The sequence below is a fragment of the Bacillus rossius genome, chromosome 5, assembly GCF_032445375.1.
Source record: "Bacillus rossius redtenbacheri isolate Brsri chromosome 5, Brsri_v3, whole genome shotgun sequence".
Classification (NCBI taxonomy): domain Eukaryota; kingdom Metazoa; phylum Arthropoda; class Insecta; order Phasmatodea; family Bacillidae; genus Bacillus; species Bacillus rossius.
The window spans coordinates 64,782,000-64,804,047 of record NC_086333.1 but is presented as its reverse complement, the minus strand read 5'-3'; the positions used below and the strand labels follow the sequence as shown (position 1 = coordinate 64,804,047).

At 34.3% G+C, this 22,048-nt stretch overlaps 1 protein-coding gene across 1 annotated transcript in view; it reads right to left on the bottom strand.

The window, feature by feature from the left end:
- Nucleotides 1-578: 578 nt before the first annotated feature.
- LOC134531904 (protein DDI1 homolog 2) overlaps nt 579-22,048 on the bottom strand; it is a 35,387-nt gene continuing 13,917 nt past the window's right edge. Inside the window, exons 6-7 of the mRNA XM_063367936.1 lie at nt 18,970-19,090; nt 579-17,782 (exon numbers count right to left, since the gene is read on the bottom strand). Coding sequence (XP_063224006.1) covers nt 19,010-19,090 — 81 coding nt within the window. The 3' untranslated portion in view covers nt 579-17,782; nt 18,970-19,009. The remainder of the gene's footprint in view (nt 17,783-18,969; nt 19,091-22,048) is intronic.

The window sequence follows — 22,048 nt, the reverse complement described above, 5'->3', positions numbered from 1 at the left end:
GACTTCAGAAATAAGTAAACATAATTCACTTCAAATTAATACTTTATAAATAATAGATAAAGATATAATCAAACAAATAAATACACAAATACAAAAAAACTCTGTAATATTGTAACCAGTAGCGGATCCAGAGGGGGGGCTAAGGGGCTCAAGCCCCCTCCAAAAGCATCTGGGTCCACTATTGTTTTAGTGTTTGCCTTGATAAAGCCTAGCCTCAGCTGGGTCAAGCCCCTCCCAAACCAAAATCCTGGATCCACCACTGATGTGTAACTCAAAGTCGAAATCAGCTTTAGTTATTGAAAATCTGCTATTACTTGGCAGCAATGAACAGCAAACTCTTTCTCTCCCAATAAATAAATAAAAAACCACTGTACACCCATACCCAGCATGCTTTTTCCTGTTTTCTTGAAAAGAACAAGGGAAAGATTATTTGAATAAACTTTTTCTTGGTTGAAAAAATTCTAAAAGCTCTCAGGGCACTTTCTCTTCAGCAGTAAAAGTAAGATTAATGCATCAATGCATATATGTGTATGCATGAAATGTATATACGTTACGTTAATATAAATAAATACCTCACAGTAGTTACAAATGTTCTAATTATTTTTTGTTTAAATCACACACACACAATCTTCAGTCTACATATTCCATTTTCCCATGAGGGGAATCACAAACAACATTTAAAAGCAACATAAAAAAAAAATATTCAAAGAAGATTGCAAGTGTTTTAATAGAGAAAACAATTTATATTTTTAACATTACCATTTCACACACTGATAAAGTACATCAGTGGTCATGAACTTATTTTAACAGTAACATCAGGAAACAAACAAATTGTCTGCAAAAATGTAACACTTGAAAACATTAGCACACATACATTGTTACACTTACACTTGTTTTGTGGTAGAAATACAACATTTTGATTTTATTTTGCTTCTGTTTTCCACATACTATTCACAAATTTAGACTTTTGTTTATGGCATCAGCTTTAGATGTTTTTTTGAGGCTATAATTATTTGTAAAATTTCTTTTCACATAATTATAGTATTAAATGAGGAAATATGGGTAATACAAAAGCTTCCAACAGCTATTTAATAATGCCAGTTAGTAATACAGTTCTGTGAAAAAAAAAAAAATATTGTGAGACCAAGATGACATTTCATATGTTCTTCCAACATTCATACTTTTACTATTGCTTTAATTATCAATAACTGTAAACAGTTGAGATCATGATAACCAGCTGACACATATTTACACACTAAGTTGTGTATTAGTTGTCTGTGTCCAGTAAACAATATTATGTGCCACATAATAATTTCTTGCTTCTGACAAGCCTCATCAACTTATTGTTCATTCCTGTATCATTTTCAAATAAGGTTTGTATTGTTAAATCTCAATATGAGATTACCTTTATCCTTCAAGAAATAGCTTAAACACAGTTGCTTTGTTATATTTATGCACGAGTCTCTATGCCCACGACGCAAGATATGTGAAACCATGGAGTTACGAAGTTATGATTGGGATCGCCATATAATAATATCCTAAAATAACATGACTTTATAAGCTAATAAAATAAAAATTATATAGTCGAGTGATCTATGCAACTAGCCAGATCTACTATAATAGATGAACCAAAGCAGCATGCACGTAGCTGAACTATTTATAAAATATAAATATACCATGCGGATGTGCCTACGCGCTTATAGCTACATGTCCCATCGGAAATGAACAATAGTTGTACGTCGATGGTTTGTATCGCCATAAAAGTTTAAATACACAATAAATTTATAACACTTCACCTGTCAATATTATGCAATTTCCCTTTTTACGTCCAGTTTGTTGTTCACCCATACCTCATTAAGTTGTTTACAAACATATACCTAAATAGTTTTGGCAGTTATCTCATAGAAAAGAGCCTTGGCAAAACCAATTTACTTCGCAGCTTCAGAGATTTCACAGCATGTCCTCTGTATACTCCTAGCCAGAGCCGTCAAGAATATGTGACAAGGGAGAAAAATAGTCAAGGTTCGGGCACCAGAATTAGAAGGGGAAGGGAGGGAGCGTTGGTTTCCGACATTATTTAATGCGTAAGTTTATCCTGAATAGTATTAAATTTACAAGTTTTATTGCAAATAGAATTAACTGGAAAACATACAACTTATGCGGTACAATCTGATTATGTTTACAGTTGTATCCATGTTAACATTTACAGTCTTAAGATTTTTTAAATTGTGGTGTTTTAAAAAGTGTACATTAGGTAATGGGGAGGGGACCCTTAATTTGTCTTGACGACCATGCTCCTAATTTCATGTATCATGTATAAACGTGCCTATTTTATTTACACAAATAAAAACATTGCTAAAAAAAACAGAAATTATTGCAAATTTTGCAACTGAATGATCAATGCAGCCAAACTAACAATGATGAGGTGGAATGTATGAAAGTATAAGAATACCTATCCTTCATGAAACATATACACTCGCCTCTCGAAGTAAGCTGTTCTATTAGTGTAGTTTTGTAACAATTTCCTTTCACATGAATTTTTATATCCACGCGTGCACAATGGCAATAAAGCATTACATATAATGCAACAAATTAATAATTTAACGAATCAACAAACAATATTTTGCTTTTCCTTAGTAGCAATTCACTTTTTTCATTACATATTTATTTCCGACGCCCAAGTGTTTAGCAAAATTTTTATAGTCTGCTATCCCGCATGTCCACAGGGATAGTTCACCTCGCGCACAAAAAACTTAATATATTGTGATTAAGTAAATAAATAAGGGAAGCCTAAGATAACACCTCCTCATTTACATACACAAAAATCAGTGTTCAAAGTTGGGAACTGTTCTTCTGGAAAGGATAAATATTATTTTAGAAAATTACTGTAACCCAACCAAACCTGTTATGATCACCTGGACCTGTGAGAAAAAAAATTACATTCACACACACACCTCTACACACACACACCCCCCCCCCCCCCCCCCACACACACACCATATTTACCAGAAAATAACGTGACTCTGAATATAATGTGACCCAAAACATTTGGATTGGAAATTGCAATTCAAGTACATAGCATTTGAAAATTATTGTAAATTATTAAAATTATCCTATATTTACTAGACCTTTCTGATGCCACTTTCGATAGTACAGCATGAAACACTAAGCAGTAGTTAGTTTTATGACTGTAGTTCAAAAGCAGTGGTGGCTGTTCAGAAAGCAAAGCATGTGGTGATACAGGATTGTCACTTGGGAGGCTTCCCCAGCTGCCAGTGAAAAGAAGCGGATCGAACCCTCGACAAACTCCATCTCTCATATGTCACATCTGTGCAGAGGTCCAGAAAGCTCCAAACTAAAATGGCATGAGTGATCAGTTTACTAAGTGGAGGTTCAGGAGGAGGTAATTAATTATCTAAAGTGGCATAAGTAACACATTTATGAGACAGAGCCTGTAGTTCTTCAATTAAGGTGTTCCCAGTAGCAAGATACAAGTTGGCGATTATAATGCGACCCCCACTTTTTATTTTCCAGTTTTGGTAAAAATTGTAGCATTATGTTTAGATAAATACAGTAAATCCTTACTTACAAAATCTGGGCGTGTGACTAATGATGTGTTAGTGTGCATTTTACCTTTTCCAGCCAATAATCAGTTAGAGCTATAAGATATTGACAAGCCAAAAAGTGTGTTAGCAACAGGATATTCCCAATCACCATTATTCTCTTTACAAGACACAAACTGATTTTACAGCATGCATTACACAAGTGATTACACATAATTTTAATTTTACATCATCACCACAAGAACATGTAAAATATGGTGTTGTTAAAAATAAAATCACAAATATTTACAATAGTATTCATCTTTTCTACTAATGTAAATTATGTGATTAAAACATTAATATGATCAAAATTAATCTCAAGTCTTAAGAGAAAACAGAATCTCCAGATGCAACATAAAACACACACGTCAGGAACAACATATCTTTCGACAATTCTCATGTATCTTCATGTCAACGAAGACAATAAGGAGTAAATACTACTAGTTATTAATTAATTAAATATTTTGATGATTGGTACCACACAACAACAGTGCGACTTATGGTCACAACTCATGACAATCTTTAATTGGAAAATTATGTACTACTTAATAATGATAATGGACTAATGGTGTTGTAAGCACGAGGAAATTTTATAGGAGGGTTCTATTGTCATTAATGATTAGAATAACTGTAAAAATATCTGTAATAATGCTTTAATATTTTTTAACTTTGGTCGAGTGAAGCTACATTTTAATTTATTCAAATGCAACTGTAAATTTTTTAAATAATTTAGTGCATAGCAAAAATCAGTTAGTGCAACTACTTTTACGTAGCATCACTCAGAATGCTAAGATAAACATAATAAAAAAAATAGTTTGGACTGTTAATAGTATTTTATAATTATTTTGTTGGCAGCAACTCTCTAAGAAATTAAGTCCTAGTTGAAAATCCTTACGAATTTAAATAAAACACTTTGCAGTCACATTTTAATAAATTAATATTATAATTTTTATGGTTTAATTTACTTTTTTTTTAGTTCACACTATTAATTTAATATTTTATGTTTTATTTGAAAAACAGTATTTCAAATGTTATGAAAACTAACACACATCTCATGAGCCATATGTTTTGCCATGGACATTTAGCATAGTTATAAAAAAGTAAACACACAAAAGCTCGTCTAATTTTAAGAAATACCTGTTGCACTACAACTTTAAAAACTTCACAAAACTACTGCAGGGAAAAACCCACATCACACCACCACACTCAAAAATACTAAATTTCTTCATGTCCAACAATTATCGTAGGCCAAGCAATGGACAACTCTTTCAGTGCTAAAAATCAATATATTTCAAGTACATGTATAAAATATACTACATTTGAGCATTATTAACCACTGTTTAACATGTGAACACACTGAACATATAAAATACACTATGTACATTAAGAAACTAGCACAGTAAGTGTTAGCATGAGAATGAACAACTGTTTACTATCCAATGCACAATGTTTTTTATCTGAAGTTCTGTACATTTGAGAAAAAAAAAGTCAAACTGAAATTTAATTCCTTGCTTACCACTGTGATTCTCATCTCAATATAGTTGATGAGATAATGAATTAAATATTTATGTACAGCAAAATCCCCAATGGTCAATATGAAAACTAAAATATTCATATAGAATGTATCCACTCACAAAAAATGCAAACATATTAACACACATGCATTCCTACTTTCTTACACCTCATTCTGAAAACAATGCGAAAGTTGACTGGAACAAAATGTTTTGTACATCTTACAACCATCTACAATTAATTTATTTATTGCCTTATTTTAAGTCGTGGAATTAAGGCGGAATGAAACTGAAAAGTATATAGAAATTATCTGTAAGTACTATCATTAACTACCACATAGGTACAGTGAAAGCTCATCTGGTACGTTCCAGACCACAGCTGTGCTGGATTACTGATCTTTCGGAAGTATATAATATCAATATAACTTGAACAGGAATAACATGAAAAATATATGATATATCAGGGTGAATACAAATTGTTTTATGAACCAATTTCAGTACTTTTGTAAAACCTTTTAATAAAATCTCCTTACACCTTTTATTACATCACAGGGGTCACATTGTATTTATATGCAGAATTCAAAATAATACATAATAGATCTATTATTGACAAAATATGCAAAATTTTCTGTTTTCCCTAATCTCCTGGAAAATATCAAACCTGGGAGGCTGAAATGGTACCGGATTACAGAATAAGCTGAACTGAAGCAGCAATGAAATTATTTTTAAAGGAAACAAGGAACTTCACACATCTTCAGAAAGCAGAACCCTTTAACTACGCACGCAAACATTTTAAAGATAATTTTTTTTTTACAAATTACTATTAATCAAAACCAGAAGCAACCAAATAAAATTGTTGAAGAAGTCAATACAATTGTTTTAAATGCAATGAATTCTGCAGGAACTGCGTGCTAATTAGGTATCAAATTTTTTTTTATAGGACTGTTAAGCATGAAGATATACGAACACTTAGTACCATCTACCAAACAGATACAAGCTACCTCTATTACAAAAGAATATAAAATGAAAAAACACATTTTTTTAAATATTTCAGTCACGTGTGTTCTTTAAAACACTGTTTTACTATTTAGAATAATATTAACAATAGTTTCAATGCACATTAACTATTAAAATTATGTCAAAGTAAGGGTAATGACAGCATCAAATAACAAATATACCTAGGAAAAAATGAGAGCAGTACAAAAATGTACTACAATCTATAAAATAGGTCAAACAAACCTTATAAACTTTGGATGCCATATCAATGACGCACATAACAAACTGAAATGTGGCCAGCCAGGGCCATAGCCAGGATATAGTGAAGGAGTTCTGGTTTATCAATTATATAATTTTTTATGAGTAAATTTTCTTTATGATTGAAATTGAAAAGAAAATTGACTGTCACACTAAGCTCCCGGGAAATAGTGGACTTTTAGAAATCCAACGTTTACACACAGAAATTTAAGCAATGATTTGGCTTGAGAGAAGAAAACTGATCATTTTAAATTTTGGTTTTAATTTGTTTTATTAATTTGTTCTTGTGAAGGCATGACGGCCTATAATGGGGAGGATATACTTGATTGTAGCCCACTAAAGATAACCAAAAAATTTCCTTTCAAAACAATATCTCTGTAACCTTATGCAACTAGATTGCTATAATTGTATTAAGCTATTTTGGCTTTTTTTTTTTAATCCTAGGAGGAAGAGGTCTGGACCCCACAGCCCTTCCCTCTACCTCCCTCCCTGCGCCGGCATAAAATAACAACTAATACAGTACGTCCGTAAAGTTACAATGCACTTTCGACCGGTCACAGGAAAGCAACGAAACAAGACAGATAGAAATGAGAAAGCTTCACCAAATAAAAGGTAAACTCTCCTTTATTTGGCGAAGACTTCACATTTCTATCCATCTCGTTTCGTTGCTTTCCTGTGATCGACCGAAAGTGCGCCATGACTACGGACATACTGTAGATTATGGCTTAGCATATCATTAACATAATGAGCCTTAGATAAGAGGTGATGATCTAGGAAGGAGCATTGATGAAATGCATGGGTGAATGAAATGTGAGTACCCTGATAAAACACCCTGGCTCACTGCCACATCCACTACGATTCCTAGCTGCGGAAAAAAAACAGTAGTTTGACTTTCATAAAATAAGAAAGCTGCTAGGGCAATAAGAAGGTAGAGGTTGCATCCCTCTGAAATACTGTATTCATATAATGTAACTGCAGTGCAGTTTATCCTTCAAGAAAAACCGAAACAAACAAAAACCTACAACAATTACTGAAATTTACCTCAAGCAATTAATTCATAGCCACAGTTACAAAAATATTTTTAAGATTCTGATTTTAGTTACCATATTTTTTATTTAAAAAATAAGCCTGGGAATAAAAACAAAAATAGTTCTGAAGCTAACTTCTTCAATAATTTATTTCCAAAAAGATCTTATGAACACGGGACATGATTCATGTGAGCCTATGAAAAGTGTTATTTGTTAAAATATTTATTTACAATATCTACAAATTGAAAAATGAACTCCATAAAACAAATAATTTTTTTTTGGGTACACTATCACAACCTTTACAGGTATAAGTTACTCCACATTTAACAATCTTCCACACAGCACAGCATTGCAGGAGACAAGATCATACAGTAAGAACTGACTTAAGACTACGAAACACTGAAATTTTTGACACAGCAATATTTTTGCCGTGCAAAGAATTTAAAAAAAAAAGTATGCAACTAATTTTCTTCCCCGGCTCATTTGAATGAGAGATTCGGACTGAAAAGTTAACAAGTATGCTACAAAGTGAGTTGATTAATATTGTTACGAACGCGAGAGACCAGACCACGATGCCAGGTTTGGAGCTGGCTGCCCTGCACTGCCACTGGCGTCACGCGCTGTGTTACGTGCCGTCCACTGACGTAAAGCATGCCACGCGCGCCTGGCCGGATTACAAGGGTCGTCGCTACCCCCTCCCCCTCCCCCTACGCTCCCCAAGCATCATCCTTCCTCGGCGCTGTTATCTATCTCGCTGAGCGGCCTTGGGAATTCCGCGGGCTGCCGCGCGGAATGGCGTGAATGAGCACCACGTTTCTCTATGATTCGGGCGTCGGCCCGGCCCGGGATGACGCGACTGGCCACAGCCGCTCTTGTCGGTTCAAGAAGGGCGCCTCAGGTACTTAAGTAGTGACCCCAGCCTCCGCGGGGGTTCAGCGATGTGTCCCGCGACGAGTTCCGAGCGAGTTTGGAGAGTTCCGCGAGTGAAGGGAAGTGCGGCATCGTGCGAAGAGGGTGCGAGCCCCCAGCGGAGCGACGGGATCGAGAGAGTGCGATTTAGTGACGCCAAACTGTGTGCGGATAGCGCGAGGTAAGGGGCGAACCACTGCTGAGCCTAACTCCAGTGAAGAGTGTGAACTGTGGAACTGACAGACATTTTATAGAACAATTATTTGTTAGTAATGTAAATATTAGTACGTAATTAACAAAAAACTGTAATAAAACTTAATTAGGCTATCCCTTACCAATACAGTTCTCCTCACATTATAAATCGTAACAATATTAATTTTAACATTATACAGTCAAGTAATGAAAGGTCAGCAGCATTCTTATTTTATAATGTACAGTAATGCATAATCCTTATGCATGTGCAAATGATAGCATATGCCCAAATATAAAAAAATATACGAATACACAAACACAAAAGACAACATACAATATAAAAAATCCAAATAAATATGAACAGATATACTGAATTTCAAACCTTAATAAAAAACACAAATTTCAATGAAAAAAATTTCAATTACTAATTAAAAAATTTTCAAAAGATATATTTTACAGTGAGTAGTTGATAGGACAAGAGAGAAACCTGACTCTTTGCAGTTCTAGTTGAAGCCTGGTCTTTCAGACATATCCCGAGAGTCCACATTACGACTTGTTGCAAGGGACATCCCAAGGAAGGGTAAGAACAAAAAATCACCAAGGAGGAAGACAACAAGGAGAAATAACACACAATGGATCATGGCATGCACAGAGCATACATAGTACAGTAAAAGCTCAGTGTTGGTGATTTTGCCGAATTATGTAACGTCTCTGTAGTTTAACTGCGTAAAAAATTAATAAAGTACGATATTTAAAATAAGTTGTAATATCATGGTTCGTACCTTCTCGTCCATTAAAAAATTAAGGAGTTTTTAAGGACTCATTTACTTAACAGCATTTTTCACTAGAGAGGTAAAAAAAAAAAACTATTTGAAACATCACAAAATCTCTCAAGAAAATAACAATGTTAAATAATTAATGCACAAAATATTAGTTTGTTGGTTAGTTCAATTCTTACAGATAAGCTTCTTTTGTTCACATTTATCTCTCTTTTGAACACATATCTAACACAAGCCTAGTGATTTTCTGAAATGTGTAGCACTAATATTTAATTTGCTCAATAACAACATTTACTTTAGAAGTTACAAGTTAAGTCAGTACAACATACCTTTTAGTTTAAATGTGTGATACAAAATACAACAAAAAAAAAAAGAGAAAAAATAATCAAAACAATTAAACATAAAATCATTTCACATGGCCCGTAATTTGCCAACTGTTCTGCGCATGCATAAAACGTTGTTTGCTGCCAAGTCAGAATCAAAAGAACATGAAAATACCTGCATACTTGTATGCGCTATCAGTCTTTATTAAGTATTCTTAGTATTTTTAAGGACTTTTTAAGGACATTAAGGAGGTGTACAAACCCTGAACAAGCTGCTCTATGGCAAGACAGATAAATGCGAAACAAACTAAAAACAAGGGCAGTGCAGTGACTCAACCTGGCAGTCAAGGTCACCCTCCCCCCACCCTAAAGTATGAGCAGGAGAGGTCTGACGTGTGCCTGATTGCACAATAAGCTGAGCCAAAGAATGCCCGATTAAAAAGCCCTGACTGTATAAACAGGGTGTACACCACACAAATCTGTAGAATAATTTCCCTCATGTTTCCATGAAATTCTCATGACCACAAATTATGAATTTCCCTGACAATTTTTTTTGGATATTTCACCTATTTTGAAGTTTTCTATAATAAATGAAGACAATTCAGCCTCCACCACCCACATAGCTGTCCCAGTTAAAACAAAACCTCGCATACACCATTTTACAGTGTGTATGATTAAGCACTAGAACACTACCGTCAACTGGGGTGACTTTGTCTACCTTGGGTTGACTTTGTCCCACTACTTGGAAAAACATTTACCTGATGCTATGTCCTTTACCAGTATGAAGAACAAGATGGCAATCATGGATTCCACTAAGTAGAGTTGGTAGTATGAATAAAAAAAATAATGGGCGATTGCAATGTTTACGCAGTTGGTAGGTAATACTGCAGTTATGTTATTGTTTATGTTTTGGTGTTAATATCAGTGGAAAACTTTATATTGCAGCAGATGGTTAAAATTTATTGAGAAAACTGGTAAGTTGTTAATTTTATTCCGTAATATCTCTACTTTAAGAAAATATATAGAAAGTAGGTGTTTTCATTGTTTTATAAAATACAGTTTTGGAATTATCAAACAATAGCATTTTTGCCTGCAGTCAGGGGTGACTTTGTCTCAAACAGATACCTAGTCAGAATGTTTCATTTAAACAAATTGTAAATGACTCGTTTTTATGGGTAGGCAGCACATTTTTTAGGTTATGTTAGGTGGCACATATCTACCTTACTAAGTGTACCAGTACTACATGTAGATGTTTTTATTGTCTGTTCACAGTGACTTTGTAGCTATGGCGCGCAAGTATTGTCATGTAGTGGGTGGCCGGCCCTATAAAAATTATGACAAAAAAACACTAGACAGAGCCATAGATGATGTTGTACAGAAGAGATTGAGCCAACGGACAGCATCAAAAAAGTATGGCATTCCTATAACGACACTAAAAAACAAACTGAAGAATGTTCACACCAAGACACCAGGTGGTCAAAGAGTTTTTAATGAACTGGAGGAACAGTCATTTGTTGACCATCTAATAAAGTTGTCAGAGTTTGGTTTTCCAGTCGATGAAAGTGATTTTCGATGGACTGTGAGAAATTATCTACAGCGTAAAGGTGTGACAGTGAAAAAATTTAAAGATAACACACCAGGCTATGACTGGGTCAAAAGGTTTCTGCGGGATCATCCTGAATTGTCTGTGAGGTTTTCACAAAATATCAAGAAAGTTAGAGCAGTGTGTCAGCAGAAACCATCACGTCATATATTGATCATCTGAGTAAGGAGATTGAGGGGATCCCTCCCAGCCATATATTTAACTATGACGAAACCAATGTGTCAGATAATCCTGGAAACAAGCGTGTAATTTGTAAACGGGGAGCCAAATATGTAGATCGCATATGTAACCACAGCAAATCCTCAACGTCTTTGATGTTATGCGGCAATGCAGAAGGAAAACTGTTGCCGCTCTATGTGGTGTTCAAAGCTGACCACATGTGGTCTTCATGGATCGTGAATGGTCCACCAGGAGCCAGATACAACCGCACAAAAAGTGGGTGGTTTGATGCTGTTGTGTTTGAGGACTGGTTTTGTAGTCTGTTTCTCCCTAGCGTGCGTCATTTACAAGGAGACATTGCTCTCATTGGAGACAACCTTTCCTCTCATATTAGCACACAAGTGTTGCAAATTTGCCAGGAAAAAAGAATCAAGTTCATTTGTCTGCCGCCTAATGCAACCCACTTGCTCCAGCCGTTGGATGTAAGTTTCTATACACCATTGAAAAGAGCTTGGCGATCACTTTTATCGTCTTGGCGTGACTCTGCAGAAGGGTCGAAATTCACAAATATCCCAAAGGATAAACTGCCCAGTCTCCTGAAGTCATTGATGGAGCAGATTGAACAGAACAAAGAAGAAAATTTAGTTTCAGGATTCAGGAAATGTGGCATTGTCCCTGTTGACAAAGATGTAATATTGGCTCGGTTACCAAATGAAGAGGCAAATTCTTCTCTCATTGGAGAAGCTTTCATGGCATCACTTACTGCTCATAGGAACAAGGTGATTGGTGGTGATGCACCTAGGCAGAAAAGGAAGAAACTAAATGTTCCTGCAGGAAGAAGCATCAGTGTAGGGGATGTTGGCCAGTCATCAGTAAGTGAACCACCTAAACTGAAGACATGCAAACAGAATCAAGGACAGAAGACCCCAACAGTTCATGAAGAATCGTCTTCAGACATTGATGGGAATCATGAGGATATTGTCGTCAATGATTCAGATAGCAATCTAGAGACATTTTCCAACTCAGGTGATGACTCCGTAATCATTTATAATCGCGAATCTCTGAAATCTGTGTGCAGCATCAACGATTTTGTCATTGTTACATACAACAACTCACAATATCCAGGAAAGATTGTTGACATCACTGAAGCTGGTCCAACAGTAGATTGCATGGAGCAGGGGAAGAATTACTGGCATTGGCCTCAGAAGCGTAACATCTTGACGTATGAATGGGAGCATATTGTGAAGAAAATCGAACCTCCAAGGCAGGTTTCTGTCAAAAGAAACACACTGTTTGTAGTTCCGGAGTTGAGTGAATATGTTTAATAATAAATTATATTAATTTTGTTTTGTTTATATGTTCAATAATATTCTTCTTTTGTTAATGTGTTCAATCCGAGTTTACATTAGAAATAAATTTTGTTCAAATAAAAAAGCTAGTTGTGTTGTGTTCCTCCCTTCCCCCCCTCCATATGCCCCAATCAAATTCTGAATTTTTAATCCGAAACCATCACAACACTCAAAAAAGGCTTTTGTGCTTCCAAGCAGTGTAAAAATAAGGGTGAGATTGTCCCACTCGTCATTCTATTTGTATATTCAAGCAAAATCATGCCCTGAGACAAAGTCACCCCACGTTGAGGTGAGATTGTCCCACTTTTTTACAAATTATTTTAAAAGGTGAGGACATTTTTTATGTTTTTCATTGTGATGTCAAATTGTTCATTGGAATCTCTTCTATTACATAAAAAATATATTAATGTAATAACTTTTAGCTATTCATTGATTTATGCAGTTTATCAGACAAAGGCAGTGAAAAACGAGCCAAAGTCACCCCAGCTGACGGTACCTAGAAAAAAAAAATGTTTTTAAAGTTTGGGTGATGGCATACCGGACCATGAATTGTTCCCCTCAAATTACTATCACTGAGAAATTTCCATGCTTTTCCAGGTTTTAAAGTAAATTCTCCGATTCAGTTTGTCTTGCACCGAGTTTGAAGGCGAAAAAAAAATTGCAGCCTAGCTACAGAAAAACCTTTATTTTACAAAACTGAAGGAACCAAATTTATGATACCAAATTTTTATTTATTCCTGGAGTGTGTTTGCAATTAAAGTGCAAGAAATTTGTTCTTATCCCCTCTTTTGTTTACGAAACAGCTGGTTCACATGTTCTAGCGGCAAGTCTTACAATACGGTGCCAATTTATTTTATGACTTTCATTACTGATAAGTAGAGACCCGTGAATTTCGTGGATTCAATGACCTCCAGGATAGACTCCAATATCCTCTACACACTCGGGCAAATGCCAACTGTTCTTTGGCTGTTGACTTGCGAGTCGTCTCGACTGGGTGGCCTGTGATTCGACGTTTCTATGAGTGAGGGTCTTTAATTGGCTCTCAGTCCTCCAGATTAACAGAGAACCAATGACAGAAGCAGCACTAAGGTATAATTATTTGAATTTTAGCATAACACGAAATGAATCCGCGAAATTCACGGGTCTCTACTGATAAGTTTAAATCTTACAATGTGCCAGAAACTACAATATTTGTTATACTTTTACAAATTTTCTTACGTTATCTTTTACTATTAAATCCAACCTGAATCCTACCTGAACTAGAATGTATGCCTGCACCATCAGTTCAATTTTATTTGACAAAACAAAATGACTGGCTTTGTATTTGTCAAAAATTTTCTTTCCATGAGCTTCTAATTCTTAGTTTTTAAAATATAGAAATATTTTACAACAGATACGATAATTATCGCATAAAAGAATTGATATATAATTTAATTATTTAAATAACCATTAAAATGCTCTTCCATAAGAAAAGTAATCATAGCAATACTTTTAGGCTCAACAAACTACTACTTAAAAAATTTCAATTTGTCACATTTGAATAAAAAATTTTAAATTTCTCCATCTTTCACGTCATATATAAGTAACTAGCAATATTATTGTCCAAATATCAGTCTTAATATTTACATAATACAGTCATATATGTTTTTTGAAATTTGAATGTGAATACTGGTATTAATGAATGACATCACCAGCATAAATTTTTTTCTTATTTAGTTTCAAACACCAGGCAAAATTTTTCTTTGTTGTGGCCTTCAGTTTCAAGTTGAATGTCGTTTGTCATTGCAAGTTTTGTGTATGCGGCAAGTTTCTAATTGTAAGGCTTTTACTGATATAACTTATTTGTTACTACATTATGTTGTTATAATTAAATATTTTAACCAGGTTTTCATTAAAGTGTATGATTTTTCTTACAGCTACAGGTGATGAATTAATTACGGTAATAAGGGCTTAACGTCTCGACATACAGGAGATGGTGAAGAACGATGAGATTAGAATGGAGAGTTGACAGAATGCATTAGTGGGGAAAATGGGAGAACTCCCGGGAAAATCCACTGGCACACAGCAACGTCCACCATGTTTCTCACCTGAAAAAAATTTGCTCTGCTAGAAAATGACCCCAAAATGCCTTGATGTAAGGTGAGTCATTGAACCACTTAAAAACTCGGTACTCACATACAGTAAATAAATTAAATTTAAAAGAATCAATGTCAATAAAACCATTATGATAGAAAATAAATTGTCGTGTGCAGCAAAACAGAACCTTGATTAAAGTTCTAAAAATAATCAGTACCATACATTTACTAACTTACTTGTGTTCTTAGAATAAAGAGTAGGAAAGCAGTGAAAAACCAAAATGATGATGGCCAAACCAGAAGCCAATGGCAGAATCAGCTACAGAGAATAACCATGTTCTAGAACACTTGTTTTAATTGCATGCTAAAACTTCAATGTACCCATAATTTCCAGAAAAAAGTAGTGTTTGAAATCACAAAATTGAGAATACATTATAATAAAATATTACCATTAAAAAAATTTTCTGTTACCCACCAACAAAATGAAGAAGAAAAAAAGGTACCTGGTAATTTTTAAGATAAATTTGCATTTGGATATTTGGAATGTTTCTCCAAGACATAAAAAACTGTAATTCCCAAGAAGGCAAGCAGGAAAAAAAAATTGTCAAAGTTTTTTATTTATTATTATTTAAAAATGTTGGAAATAGAGATGGATTGAGACTACAGTTAAGTTTTTGGTACTCAGCAGGACAAGACTTAACAATCTTTTTCTTATAACTCCATAACATAATTGACATATGAAACGAGCATAAAATCACTTACCATTATTTTTCTAAGACTTTAAAGCATAATTTTGTATTTACAAAACAGTTAATTTTACTTAATTACTGGAGTCTGGAAAATGTTAAATGTTTATTCTGCTATTTACGTTTCAAAACACCGGAAAAGATACCATTTCTGAATAGCCTAATGTAGGTCATAGATTTGTAGCATAGCAAACAATCTACAAAGTAAAATATTTTGTCTGAAATTTACGTCTGCAGAGTCAATTGATAGTATCGCTGTTCAGCACGAAAAGGAAAGTGTTGCACCATGTATTGTCATATCTATATATGTAGTAAAAATGGGCATGGCAGATATCTTTATTTTTGTCTACATCTACAACAAAAATTATTATTTATTTTAAATGCAATTTAATGCCTTTTTTGTAAAGAAATTTGGGTCAACTTCATTTTATGATACCGGTTGTAAATAAAGTAGGGGAAATGTATGGCGTAATGAAAGTTGCAATGCCAATGATAACAAATTGAATTGTGGAACAAAGGAAAATATAATGGAAAAATTGAATCAAAATATTGGGAGGGGAGGGGGGTTAAGGAAAGATTTAGAAAATCAAACTGAACACATGGCACAAGGACAGAATAACCGAAGGCAGGATTAAAAAAATTAAATCACACAAACAAACAACAAAATGGATAAAAATTCACAGAACACTCAGGAAATGACGCTAGAGTTAGGCAATAAAATAACACAAATACAAAATAACCAACACTTAAATTGGAACAGAGGCATAATGAAATTCAGCAGGACGTGTCACAAGTCAAGCAGGAATTGGCTAAAGTTGTTAGTTAATTCACTACACCACATACAACATACGCCACAGAATATTCCTTGACTTACAAGGCTTTCACAACTTCTAAGCTTTCCAGAATCCAGTGGGAATAAAGACTCAATCCTAAAAGAAATCATAAATATGTATAACTGATGGTTATACATATTACACTGTTCACTAAACACAAATGACCAACTCACTGAAGACATATAAAAACTTTAGCATAATGCTAATGGCACATTAACATATAACACCAGGAACATAAAAATATCCTCTAAAATTTGAGCAATTATTCGAGCTTAGGTCAATATTTAAGAACTCGACTCAACTCGACTAAAAAATTATGAAGTGTCGACTCGACTGTATTATTACTGCATTCGTCTTGGCTCGACTTGACCCAAAAATTTCCAGGCTAATCCGTCTCTAGTTGGAATAATCATACAATACTGTATTAGAGTTGACTGCACAACACATGGATCCCATTAAATTCATTGCCCGTTAAGCATGAGCCAATACAGTTACAACGTAAAATATTATGAAAAGCAAAATAATACTCTGCAACTACCAATATTTCAGTGTTTGTATTCATACTGTATTACAACTAAGTTTGTAGAAAGATAATAAAAAATATCCATCTACAAAAACTGTGCATTGTATGAAATTGCCAGATTTACAAGGGAACAACGTACACTAAAATTTAGCTGATGCGAAAAGGGGTGGGCCGTGAGGGTGGAGGATGATGGAACGGATGCGGAATAAAGGGGAAAGCAACATTCTACTGCATTTTCCACATTTTAAATTAAAAAGCAATGAACTGGACAAGTGTGATACAGACACCTACAACAAACATTAAGGTTTGCCCCGAAATTGCAAACTATATTTGATGTAAATGCTCTTACTAATCAAGATACTAGCAGAGAGAGGTGTTTACAGACTGCTGTACAGCGATCTCTACAAATTACTTCCTTCTCAATATTGAAAATGACATAACACAACCCTTATCTTCACGAAAGATATACGTATGTTATAGAATAGGGGCCTCAGAGCTTATATGCAATTAGTGGCTAAGAGCAGTCTTCAAGTCTTAGTCTGAAAAATGACTCAATGCCATCACGGAGAAGTTTATCTGTTCACATTATTAGGATTTTTTAAGAGACATCAAGTTTCAAAAACGTTGGCAAGATGCACAATGATTTACACCACAAAACAAAAAAAATATTAAGAGGCATTTTAGACACACTGAAAACATGTTGCGTGTCATGTACTTCCAGCAGAGCGTCTTGAAGTCCTTCGCTGTGAAGTCTTGGGTCTGCGAAAGCTGACCAAGTGCGCACCGGAACTCGAACAACTGGCAAAGAGGTGCGAGAAATGTTTCTCAGGATTCCTGAAGCTCAAACAACTGAGGATGATGCCCAACCACAGTAGTTGGTTGCTTGCAATGCCAACCTGTGGACAAACATTAATTATTAGAGATGGACACCAATCACTTTTTCTTCTGAACATTATTTAATAGAAGTGAGAACTAGCTCTGAAAAAAAAAAAATTATATATACATATATAAAGTGAAACATCATTAAAGGCTCTGTCTCCCTGGGCCACATACAGTGTGCAGAGCTTCAGAAAAAAAGAGTGTGATTTGAAAACTGCTCAAGATACCAGAACGAGGTCTGTTTATAAAAAGGATTTAAGAATAAGTTGAGGGTGGATGAACAGTTCTGTTATCGTATTTCACTTTAATTTAAAACCATATTTTTAAAAGAGTGAACATGGCCATAACACGTGATTAAAGAATACCTCATTTTTAGGCATGTAACTCCTGGTAGAGATTCTTGAAAGCACTTAAGGATCTTACATTAATTAGACCTTTATCTTCATCCATTTGCCATATAATGTTATGGTTACTGCTCAAATCTTATAGCTGCCCTTGCGCTTAAGACACGATACCATGCTAGAAACACCAGCGAGCATCACACTTGTCATCCCATTCAACACATATATATTCTGACTAGGCAGGCCATTAATAGAAACCTTAAAATATCTGTGTAATTCACAATCATTTTTCTCTTAAATTACCAACCCAAGGAAAAAAACTATTTCATAAATAGTAAATCAAATATTTTGTCCACCAGACTATTGTAAAACCTAGAAAGTAAATGCCATTTTTGTATTTAAGAGTTTATATACTATTAAGAAAATACTCAACGTAGATAAATATGTAATTATGAAATGCTATAAAAAAAATTGTAACCCTTATTTAAGTATTGATATGACTGTGCACACATACAAAGCACTACAAAAAACTTTACATGTTATTTACTTTACATATTGAAAAGGAATAAAAACAAAATATTTCTAAATTTAGTCATATTCCTTTTACATATGCACACAAAATATTTCATGATCATAAAATTTTTTTTCCAGCTAAACAGTTAAATCCAAAAGCTAAATAGTTCAGGCCAATAGTACCACTCTCAGAAAGTTAACCACAAACATTCCCATTTTTTGCTGGAAACACATGCGGGTATAATTTTTCTACTATCACATGGTCACAAAGAATAATAAAAAAGAAGGCTCAGAACCAAAAATTCAATAGTATTAATAAATTTTATTTTATCTGTGTAGCCCAAACTCACTGGTGGTTAAACTGCTTGACGGGAGAGGCAGGGAGCGAGATCAGAACTTCAGGGACTTTGCGAACAACGCTGCCGTAGCTTGCGTCTTGTCTCCCTTGAACCTCCTGAGCTCTGCAATCACCTGGGGAAACATAGCACAAGCACCCGTCGTACGTCTACAAAACACTCGGGCAAGAAAAAAGACAATGCCTGTAAAAATACCTGCAACCATTCTGCCATCTACTCCAAACTATGTACATTTGAAAGGAAAAAAAAAAATTACTTTTAAGTTAAAACAGTAGAGTCCCGTTTATCCAAAACTCCGTATTATTCAATGTCCCACAGACATCCCAGGAAATCAGAGATGACATTCAAAAATATCATTAAACTGTCACAGGACTGAACTTTTTAAGAACTTAATTTTGCCTACAGAATATTCTGTACAAGTTCACTTTATCGGTTAAATATTTTATGTTGTTTTATTGTAAAACATTGCTACTAGGTTTGTAATGTGTAAAATTAACACATTTTGACTTTTAATGGCTTTTTTGTAACACCTCCCAATTATCCTACATTTTATCTTAACCTAAGTTCTGCGGGCCTGTTTGCGTCAGATAGGTGAGACACTACTGAAATACCAAATATCGTAATGTAATCCTTGTGTTACCTACCTCTAGATGATAAATAACATTTCTGTGATGTCATGTAATATTTACTTATTAATGGTAAATGCAATACAAAATCCCCTCTTTTTATGATTTCTTGTATGAGCATCACTATTAAATATCTGGGCAGACATCATAGAAGGGGTGCTGCCGCAGCTGTACATAACATCGTACTGCGAAAAGACAATGACAAACTGATGAAAAAATGTGCGTGCAGCGACAGCTCAGTTAGAGACCATTTTAATTAACTAATTGATGTGTAATCCGACATGTGGACTGTAAGTGAAGTAATTAAATATGAATTTCATGTTTATAAAAAGTCAGTGAAATTAATGTAAAAATAACTTTCATTTAATAACACCAAAATCACCTTTTAAGAAACGAAATTGTACTAAAAATAAAACCATAAAATCTTTTCTCTAATAATAAATCACCACAATCACAATACATAGAAATTATACCTTATCTTATGAGATCTCTTTTTTTTTTTATAAAAGTTATGGCAAACAACCTTGAGAGGTACCCAGAGATAACTGGATAAAGGGTTGTGTGGATTTTTGCAAAAAAGAGGGAAGAGCAGGAACTTTCGTGAAAAGCTAACAGAAGATTATGGAGATGCACTTTCTCAGCGTAAGGCTGGTGCTACGGAAGCATTTGAAATTGCCTCAGCTTTGGCAGGAAAGCTGATCAGTTTTTCTTACATTGCTCTCATGTAAACCTCCAAACCTCCAACGGAAGGTCAAAAAAATAAATTTATTATTATCTATCAATGGCAGCGAACCAGAGTGACGTAAAAGACAAATCACGTTTTTCGAGTTACGTCATTCTGGTTTTCTACCATAGTTTATGATCTGTAACACAAAATAAGTAAATCATATTTAACAATTGTTATAAGGTGTATAAATAATATAAACCCATTAAGGATAGCATTCTAGGTTCTCACAAAGATACAACTGTAAAAGCCATGATTAGCAAGCATGTCGGATGGGATGATATAAGAACTGATGATTCCACAATAACAATTTTTGTTTTTTGAAGTATAATCAACTGACGATAAAGAACCAAGACTTACTTAAAAACATGTTCCCTTCAACACAAACTTTAATTGGATTGTCAGTAAAACATCAAACTAACCGAGAAAAGTGTACGACAAATTGTAACCTGGAACTTTTCTCAAGGATCAAGGTTGTTCTTCAGCCCAATTTTCTTTAGGAGACGCATTTAAATATGTATATAACAATATACACACCGTGAAACATCTCCAAAATAGTTGAGGAATATTTAACTGCTGTTACAGCTGCAATACCAAAGCGGTAAGGGCTATACCTAGATTGAAGTCAAGATGCTGGAAACTATCCCATTAGTTCATCACCATGCCTAGACAGCTTTCAGAACAAAGGTAAACCCATTAAAAAAAATAATTACTTATTTTTTCTGCTTAATAATCTAAATGTATTTTTCCATAAATCAAAGTTCCCGCCTTTCACTAGTTTTTTTCCCCTTTAAAATACAGATCTTCCATTGTAGAATTCCCACTAATGATCCAAAAATTTGCACTTGTAGTAAAAAACAACAACCACAACAACAACCACAACAACCACCACCACCACCACCACCACCACCACCACCACCACCACCACCACTTGAGAAAACTAGTGCCCTTATTTAAAAATTTCTAAAACTAAAATGTAACATGCCAGTGATTGTAAGACACAGCTAATTTTTTTTGAGCCCAAAAATTGACAAAATGTGTTTTTTAGAATAGATTAATTTTAGTATTTTAACAAGCATCTGGTTAAAATGTTTAACTTTTACAGAGAAATGGACACCTACTACGTGATCTCAAACAGCAAAATGAGAGCTTCGATTGAGTAATAATCACAGCGTTCTGCATTAATATACTAAGTGGCTGCCTTAAGGGTTATCCAACAAAGGTGTTTGTCAACCGTACGGGTGTGCGAATATTTTCAAATTGAAAAGTAAATTTTTTTAATCAAATGTGAATGATTTCAAAGTCGAATAATGTCAAATTTTGCTCTTAAGTATAAAAAAACCAGCGGTAAACTAATTATGTTTTAACATTCAAAGATAAAGTTTCAGGGTAGCAACATCTACTGTTCTGGGGACTTAATCTTAATTTGAAAGAAACTAGACACCAAAGTGTCCAATTGTTTTTCTTTAATGTGGTTTATGAAACTACATACTTGAACTTTGCCACTGAACCATAATAATTAGCTAAACAAATTGACAATATGTTCATATAATGGCAAACCATTTTTCTCATTTGTTTTTAATATCAAGTTATACCTCACTACAAGAGACAAAATTATGTTTGATTTCACTTCACGGAATTTTGAATGAAATAAATGAAAAATAAATAAAATAGTAATAGTACCTAACCTTGCAGATAATTTTCAAAACATAGTGGCACTTTT